The sequence below is a fragment of the Lathyrus oleraceus genome, chromosome 3 (genome assembly GCF_024323335.1).
Source record: "Lathyrus oleraceus cultivar Zhongwan6 chromosome 3, CAAS_Psat_ZW6_1.0, whole genome shotgun sequence".
Lineage (NCBI taxonomy): Eukaryota > Viridiplantae > Streptophyta > Magnoliopsida > Fabales > Fabaceae > Lathyrus > Lathyrus oleraceus.
Genome location: NC_066581.1, coordinates 155,891,427 through 155,900,447, shown reverse-complemented (window position 1 = coordinate 155,900,447; position 9,021 = coordinate 155,891,427). Strand labels below are relative to the sequence as shown.

Here is a 9,021-nt window from a genome sequence, read left to right as displayed (position 1 = left end):
TTAGACCAATTAAGAGAGCCATGTGGGTAGCTTATGCGTTTGAATTGCTCAGGTCTGGCTTCTACACTGTGTTTGATAAGACCAAACATGCAGTATATATACAACTTCCAAGATGGTGGACAAAAATAGTAACCTTTCTAAATTTTTTGGGGGTACTCCAACCAAGATGGCGGTCCCCAACCTTGTACATTTCCAAGCCCCAAGGTCCTCCAACCAAGACGGCAGACCCCAACTCCACATGTCCTCACACACGGACTCCTGCACGCGCGCGCCTTCCCAGACAGTAGACTCCTGCATGCGCGCGTCTTCCCAAACGGCGGACCCCAATGCCAGACGGAACCCCATGCGCTGTCCCTTCATCTCAAACGGCGGAGCCCTTCCTACTTTTCAGAGGTAGTTGAGGTCTTCCATCTCAAATGGAGGACGTTTACTGCATGGCTACATCGTCCAATTCCAGACATCCCTTATATATAATTGAAGCTTTAATTTTCAAATTAAATCATACAGACAATGGCTCAAAACAATATCACAGTTCAAATTCATTATAATGGAAGTATTTTTCCAGATGTTAATGTTGGAGTCATATTTCAAAACACAAACGTACAGCAACTCAAAATACACCCCAGATCCAATTACACGCGTCTAAAAGAAAGACTCGAAAACAAGCTCCAACAACAGATAACTGATATTTATTATCGATATCCATGTTTTAATGACGGCGTTAACAGTGTGACTTATACAACGACGAAAATAGAAGACGACAATGACGTCGGGTTAATGTTCCAGTGTCATTCGATGTATAATTTGTCAGATGTGATTGAGTTATACGTATGCTTAGTAGACAATGATGACAGTGATCAAGTAACGTATCCGACGCAAACTTCTCAATCTCATCAATATCAAATGAGTCAAGAGACTATACTGTCGTTGACACCAGTTCCAGATGAGGATGTCGGGGATGATAGTGACTATGAAGAAGCGCGGTACGTAGATACACATAATCTTTTCAGTGGAGAAAGTGACAACTTTGACAACGATATCCCCGTGGTGCATCAAGATCAAGTGCAGGATCTGTACAATCCACCACTACACATGAGAAATCCCACATACTCACTTGACGAAGATGCATCAATTTTTGAAACCACGGAGCCACTTCAGATAGAGGGGGGTTTGCTTGGCATGGAATTTAATAGCAAAGAGGGATGTGTATTCGCCATTCGCCAATTTCACATCAGAAACTGTCTTGATTATTCCGTTTATAAGTCTGATTCTAAACGACTTATAATCAAGTGTGTTAACGAAGAATGCGCCTTCAAATGCAGAGCATATATGGGGAAGGGGAGTGGTAAGTGGGTGATCACTAAGGTTAGCGGTCCGCACACATGCATGTCTTCCATAATGTCTCAAGATCATAGAAAACTTGACTCTAATCTAATATGTAACAGTATCAAGTCTCTAATCAACAGTGATGCCTCACTGAAAGTGAAACACATCATCGCTCATATTCGGGAGACATTCAACTACACAATCTCTTACAAAAAGGCATGGATTTCAAAGAATAAGGCTATCACTGCTATTTATGGAAACTGGGAGACTTCATACAACGACCTGCCGCAATGGTTGTTGGTCATGAAAATATTTCTACCAGGTACTATAATAGAACTCGAGACCCTTCCTATATTTTCAAATGAAGGGACTCAAATCAGTGGTGCTAGAGTTTTTCACCGCCTTTTTTGGGCTTTCCAACCATGCATCAAGGGTTTTGCATTCTGCAAACCGGTGGTTCAGGTAGATGGCACATGGTTATATGGAAAGTACAGGGGAACTTTGTTAATGGCTGTGGCACAAGACGGAAATAGGAACATATTTCCAATAGCTTTTGCATTGGTAGAGGGTGAAACTGGAGAAACGTGGAGTTTTTTCTTGAGAAATCTTAGAATGCATGTCACACCACAACCCAACCTATTTTTGATATCAGATCGACATGAGTCATTAAAGAGTGCCTATAATAACCCGGATAATGGCTGGCAACACCCTCCCTCCTCACACGTCTATTGCATCAGACATATAGCTCAAAATTTCATGAGGGAATTCAGAGACAAGGAACTTCGGAAAAAAATTGTTAACATGGGTATCTTCCAAAACATATCTTTGTTACCATATCTAACATTAACTTCTACAGACTAATTTAGTTTTCATTTTCATTTTCAGGGTATGCATTAAATGAGGCAACATATGAATACTACAGGGGAGAGATACGTAAGGTTAACATAGAAGCGTTAGAATGGGTAGACAATATTCCAAGAGAAAATGGACGAGATCATTCGATGGAGGGAAACGTTGGGGCCATATGACTACCAACCTCGCAGAATCAATGAACTCAGTTTTAAAATCCACACACAACCTACCTATTACCGCTTTGGTAAAATCAACATATTATCGAATGGGCACACTGTTTGGGAAAAGAGGACATGATTGGACTAAAATGTTGGGTTCTGGCCAACTATTCATTGAAAATTGCATGAAGGGAATTGAGGAGGAAGTAATCAAATCAAATAGCCACACGGTTATGCAATTTGATCGTGAGAGGTTCTGCTTCCTAGTCCAGGAAACTGTTCATCATAGTGACGGCAGACCGACTACCCATTACAACGTCGACCTTCAGAATCTTACGTGTGAGTGTGGAAGATTCCAAACGTTTCATGTCCCTTGCTCACATGTTATTGTAGCGTGTTCAAGCATAAGACAAGACTATTCTGTGCATATAGCTGACGTGTTCAAAGTTGTAAACGTATTTAAGGTCTACGAGGAAAGTTTCCTCGGGATCCCGACCGAAACAAGTTGGCCACAATATGAAGGTGACACGCTATGCCACAACAACCGCATGCGGAGAAACAAGAAAGGTCGCCCAAACAGTTGTCGGATTAGAACTGAAATGGACAACGTTGAAAAAGAAAAAAAGGAGGTGTGGTATTTGTCGAGAAATAGGACATATGCGCAGAAAATGTCCAACCAGGCCCGACCCTTCTACTTAGTTATGTCTGAAGTTTTAGTATATTCAATCTTCGTTATATTTCGTGTATTTCCTTTTTCCAACAACAAGTTCTATTGAGAGCGTAACATTATCTTCTACAACACAAGACAGATTACAACATAATAACAACTTCATCTAAAGCTAAAAAACTACAACTATTCCAACACGTTATAACAACTAATCACTACAACACCTTTGATCATATTATCATTTTAAACGACAACAGCTAAAACAAGTGGATCTTCAACACCTCGACTAACTTCTCCACTATGCGCAGAAAACATACAAGTAACATCCAGATCATTTTCTACACGATCTCAATAATGCATGTATGTCCCATCTGGGCTAGCATCCGTAAGAGTTATGTAAGGACAATAATATTCAATTTTTCTAACACGTCGAATCTGACCACCCAATTATCCAAAACTTCCGTTGATGGCAGAAACCAACTGCCTGAACTTCCATTGTGGATTCAAACAAACCCTCATCTGCTTATCTGTTTCAAAGAAAACAATGCAACACACAGACATCATTCTCAACTGATATATTCATCTGTCATATGCTTCCAATATTTATAGGAAACCTACTGGAAATAAAAATAATATTATACTATGGTTTAAGCGGGAAAAATCTATATCAAAATATTATTTGGGCGGGAAAAAATAAATGTAACATTAAATATTTATACCAAATATTACAAAAAAAGCTATATAATTTCAAAATCTTAATTAATTATTATAAAATATTTTGCTAATAATATGTCATTATTTATTATTTATTTTAATTTTAGAACAAATTATTTTTAAAACAATTAATTAATTAATTAATTATTATAAATATTAATTTTTAATTAGTATTATATATTTATTACAAATATTAACAAAAATTTATTTTTAATAAATTTATTGTAAGTATCATTAATTTTTCATTTTTATTAAAAATACTATGTAACAATTAATTTAATTTCTTAAAAAAAAATTAAAGTTTTCTTTTTTAAAATTAATTTCAAAATTTTAATTAATTAATTATTATAAATAATAATTCTTAATTAGTATTATATATTTATTACAAATAATATATAAAAGGTTATATAACTAATTAATATTAAATAATTATGAAAAATATTATATATCAAAGTATTTAATTTTTTAAAAAAAATTCTTTTTTAGTTAAATATAATATTTTAATTAATTTTTAATATTAAATAATTATTTTAATCATTTTAAATTAATTCTGAAATAAAAAAAAAACAAAAATAAAGTAATACACACTCCATCCCAGATGGCGCACCCCAACTGGACCTCTTGGGACGTCCGCCGTCTAGGATGGAGGAGCCTGAAAAGTATTAAAATACTCCTACTAGAGGATAAAAAATGTGGCATATTGAGAAATTCATTTCAGAAAGTGGCATATTGAGAAAATAATTTCACAGGAGTGGCATGCTGGTCAAACTCTCAACAATCTAACCATTCAAAAATCAATTACGAGTGACAACATTAATATATCCCCTATTTAAAAAGAGGATTATAATATTAAAATAATCTCCTTTTTTTATAAATTAATATGATCTTTCTAATTGAAAAATAATTTAATTTAATTTAATTAATAAATAATTAATTTTAACTTAATCATTCGAGAATCAATTACGAGCGACAACGCCGGCGTGAATGAACGAGTAAAATACTAATCTTTCATAAAAAAATGTTTAAGTTATTCAATTATTTAAAATATTATACTAACTTTTCATTTTATAATTTAATCATTTTCTTAAAATTCAGTTATTTAAATTTTTTTTATTCAAACTGTTTTTGACAATTATATTTATCCCTAATGTTTAGTTTTTTTTTTATAAATTTATGTATTTTAAATTAATAATAAGAAAAAAGTTTGATTTGATTTATTATTTACTTTTATTTCATGCTAATATTAATCAAAAAGATTTAAATTAATATTTGAAGTTATAATAAAATTAAATATAAATAAAATATTAATAGATGAGATATTTTTAAATTGTATAATAAAAATAAAAATAAATCAATTGTTTTAAAATGATATGATTAATAAAAAATTTACTTTATAAAATTGTGACTTTAAATTATTATTTTTTATCTATATAAAATTTTTAATTCTAAATTTCTTAGATGACTTTAGAGCACAAATTAAGACAATTATTCTTTAACTTTAATAAAAAAAATAAAAAAGTCACATATTTATATTTTTCAACAATTCATTTTTCAGCCTTAAAAAACAACAACTCAGGTTTCTCGTCTTTTTCCGGTATTTTTTCTTCATTATTTGAATTTTTCTTCCACTAAAGTATGGAAGGAGTCTTGAAAACTTCCCCCACTCCCCTCACTCTCTCAAATTCCTCTTAGTAACGTTTAACATTCAAAGCCGTTACTTTCTATTTCTTCGTTCCTTTTTTTGAATTTTCTCGCATTCAATTCTATTTATATCACACGATTTGTAATAGTACCAGAATCTGAATTTGTACAGTCCCACCCAACCCCACAACCCCACTACCAGTTTTCTCCAAAAACATCATCTTTTTAAGGTTTCTCTGAATTTAAACCGTTTTTCATGTCTCTATGGAAAACATACCAGTTATGTTGGACATAGCCTTAGAAGAAGACGATGAACAGAAGCGACGACAACACTGTTGTTTGTACAAGGAAAGTGAAGTTAGTATCGGTTCTGATTGGGTAAAGCAGTTTTTGGATATGTCGGATGAAGAATTAACCGAGGTTGTTTCGTCAGGTGAAGTGAGTAAACCTAATGTAGACGATGATGATGACTGTGTGATTCTTGATGGTGACCCAGAAAAGCAAGTTACACATGTCAATGATTCTCCTAATGGGTCTGATGAGTTGCTTGTAGTTGGGGAAAAGGGTCAGGTATTTTCTTCAATTCCATTCTCTTAAGTTCCATGATTATAATTTGATTTGTTAGTCTTGATTGTGATTATAGTTAAATGTTGAGTATTTGGAAGAAAACATAGTGTGAAAGGATTCTTTAAATTTTATACCATATATGGTGAGGTTCATTTTGTTTTTCTACTTGCAGGTTGCATGCAGAGACTATCCTCATCCGCGGCATCTTTGTGCTACTTTTCCTTATTCTTCAACCCCTCACGAGAGATACTGTGCCCAGGTAAAAACATCAATTATTAAGACTATATCGGAATTTAGCATAATGCATTACCTTGTTAATGTTTGCTTATGTTATGTGATAAATATATGATTCAGTTACTTTGATTTCTGATTTTGATGACACACAGTGCCACTGTTATGTGTGTGACTCTCCAGCACCGTGTCTGAAATGGGGCAATGGCCTTTTAACTACAGATCATTGTCATGCGACTGATAAATATGAGACATGGAAAACTCTGAGAAAAGATTCCAAGCTTGTTAAGAATGTTCCATTGCCAGCTTCAACCAACAATGGTACTTTAGGTAATGTTGTGAATTCTCAACATAACTATATTTTGCCGTTTGATAACGCGCCTCTGTCTTCAAGGACAGCGGCATTGCGTACTCGCTCAGTAAATCTTACTCCTCAAAATCAGTCCACGCGTCTGTCTTCAAATTCCATGTTAATTAATCAGGCGTCAAGGCCAATGGCATTGCATACACCTCCAGTAAATCTCACTTCTCAAAATCAGGCCTCTCGTCTGATAACCATGAATGTGTGCTCTTCACAAAGGTCTAGATTACAGAATAACGCCTTGAGGTCAACTGAAATGCATCCACTCTCGGGAAATCTGGCACCTCAAAATCAGGCCTCTCAGCCGATTAGAATGAATGCAATCAATGCATTGTCCTCACTAAGTTCTAGATTACATAATCAAGCACGGCCACTCTCAGAGAATCTCGTACCTCAGAATCAGGCCTCTCGGCTGATTACAATGAAGCTAAATTCTAGATTACAGAATCAGATATCCAGGTCAAATAATGTCCTTGGATGCTCTACAGATTCCAACTTAACAATCCCAAATGGCACAAACAACAGTAGATATCAAGAACCCGGAACTACATTGGGGAGAAACAGATATCCTTTGCACACTGCTCCAAGAATGTCTCTAGGTATACAAAGTCACGTCATCCAAAAGAAGCCAGGGCAAAGAGTCAACAGAATAGACAGCATTGGCATTGGGAACACCGCCGCAACGAACTGCATTACACCTCTTGGTGCATCTGGCTTCATCAATCATGTCAATCCGCTGTATGGTGATAGAAATCATGCTTCTGCAACAGGATTTTCAAACAGTTATGCACAAAATAATGATGTTTTGATTGCCCAAGCAATTAATTTATTGCTCACACAACCAAACCATAGTCCAGCATATGAAACCCAACCATGTTATCGGTCAAATGATAACTCGAGTCCTTATGGATATTGTGATATTCAGGCTAATGATTCTCTTTCGAGTTACGTGGCTCGCCTGAACAAAAATGAGCATGAAATTGGAGATGAAAATGAAAATATCATCAATAGTGGAGCTAGAGTGCAAAATGTTTTCCAACAGAAACCTGATGGTGGGATTGAAAATGAAGGTTTCCTAGCTAAAGAGTCAAATACTAATGAAAACATTTCTTATGTTGAAAACTTAGTATCTAATGCTAAGGAATGTAGTACTCCATTTTCTGGAAATACTCACCTGTCATTGGATGAGATCAAGCACTGGCTTCTTGATTCCAATTAATGTAGATGTTGCTTTACTTTCTCAACAGAATATATATCATGACCTGATTTCAGTTCTAGTGGCTAACTATCAGTGATTTTTGTCTTTTTGATCTCACTCTTCTAATTTGAGGAAAAGATGAGGGATTATAATCATTGAATAGAAAATCATTAGGAAATATTGGTTCAGTATTTTTATTTTTTATTTTTTCTTGACTTTCATAACTCAGAAATGTCATGTGATTAAGAGTGTTTTTAGATGTTAATTTTAGAGTTATTAATATTATTATGGATCCTCATGATGTATGTTGTTCATTAGGCCTTTACTCAAGCATACTACACCCTTGAAAATCTATTTTTGCCTTTCATGTGTTTGGAGATACATCTCCCTAAACATTCAAAATCACTCTAAACATTTATTTTTTGAGTTTCACCCGAGTTAAAAAAATATATTAAGGTTTCCATATACTATTTGGGTGTATTCGGAGATGCATTTTCAAATAACCCCAATCATTTTAGAACATCACCATTGTCCCAACATCATAATTTTTTGAGGTCTACTTACATGAAAGTAAAAGCAAAGTAAAATCAACGTAAAATGAAGTTATATTAAACTTAAATGAAAGCAAAAAGTCATACATTAATGCAAAAAGCAAGACCATACATAAAATTTATCTGAAAATAGTAAAAAGTCATACATTCAAACATAAACTAACTATTGTGTATTGCTAATCTCATTCCTCCTCATCCACCCAAACTGCAAGGTATGTCGTAACTCGACAACCATGCGCTCCACGAGGGACAACTGGGGACTGCCATCCTAAAAGAGTCTTGACTCTTTGGATGCTTTATCCATCTTCACAACACGAGAGGAGTAGACTCATGGGCAGGTCTCAGAATAATCTGCAAGTAGCCAAACTAGCGCATCACTCGCTCGAGCAGATAAGGATACATATGAGATGACCTATATGCCAACCATCTAGAGTATAAGGAAAGGACGTCAAATTGACGTGTATGACGGTGACCCTCGCATGGGTAGAAGCAAACATCATCTGCTACCATACGGTTAAGAGAGACTCTGAATGACTCGGTCACACCATTCCCCATGTACGGAACAAAAACGGTTGCACGTAGCTAGTCTTCATCGTAGGCAGGTGCAACTTCCCACCAAGTGATTCGAGGGAAGTGAGAGATGATTCATCCTTGCAAATGGTTCAGATAGGGGTGACAAAACGGGCTCGAGTCGTTGGAACAATCTGTTTTACCCGCATTTTTTTGCGGGTAGACCAAGGTTTTAGGTCCGCACA

The 9,021-nt window shown here is 35.1% G+C and overlaps 3 protein-coding genes across 3 annotated transcripts; all 3 read left to right on the top strand.

Moving 5' to 3' along the window:
* Positions 1-510: 510 nt before the first annotated feature.
* On the top strand, positions 511-2,354 carry LOC127130172 (uncharacterized). The gene is made up of 2 exons (XM_051059239.1): positions 511-2,131; positions 2,212-2,354. The coding sequence occupies exons 1-2, from the start codon at positions 511-513 to the stop codon at positions 2,352-2,354; spliced, it is 1,764 nt and encodes a 587-aa protein (XP_050915196.1).
* A 131-nt stretch (positions 2,355-2,485) lies between these two features.
* On the top strand, positions 2,486-3,112 carry LOC127130171 (uncharacterized). Its single transcript, XM_051059238.1, has one exon. The coding sequence runs from the start codon at positions 2,486-2,488 to the stop codon at positions 3,110-3,112; it is 627 nt and encodes a 208-aa protein (XP_050915195.1).
* Positions 3,113-5,338: 2,226 nt separating this feature from the next.
* Positions 5,339-7,802, top strand: LOC127125948 (RPM1 interacting protein 13). The gene is made up of 3 exons (XM_051054807.1): positions 5,339-5,928; positions 6,098-6,184; positions 6,312-7,802. Exons 1-3 carry the CDS (start codon positions 5,623-5,625, stop codon positions 7,734-7,736), a joined length of 1,818 nt encoding a protein of 605 aa, XP_050910764.1. The 5' UTR covers positions 5,339-5,622; the 3' UTR covers positions 7,737-7,802.
* The last annotated feature ends 1,219 nt before the right edge of the window (positions 7,803-9,021 follow it).

Excerpts from the sequence above, each read along its gene's own strand:
- LOC127130172 (XM_051059239.1), top strand. The coding sequence starts at position 511 with ATGGCTCAAAACAATATCACAGTTCAAATTCATTATAATGGAAGTATT. Across the intron at positions 2,132-2,211 it reads GAAAAAAATTGTTAACATGG|GGTATGCATTAAATGAGGCA; the intron begins GTATCTTCCAAA and ends TTTCATTTTCAG.
- LOC127130171 (XM_051059238.1), top strand. The coding sequence starts at position 2,486 with ATGTTGGGTTCTGGCCAACTATTCATTGAAAATTGCATGAAGGGAATT.
- LOC127125948 (XM_051054807.1), top strand. The coding sequence starts at position 5,623 with ATGGAAAACATACCAGTTATGTTGGACATAGCCTTAGAAGAAGACGAT. Across the intron at positions 5,929-6,097 it reads TAGTTGGGGAAAAGGGTCAG|GTTGCATGCAGAGACTATCC; the intron begins GTATTTTCTTCA and ends TTCTACTTGCAG. Across the intron at positions 6,185-6,311 it reads ACGAGAGATACTGTGCCCAG|TGCCACTGTTATGTGTGTGA; the intron begins GTAAAAACATCA and ends GATGACACACAG.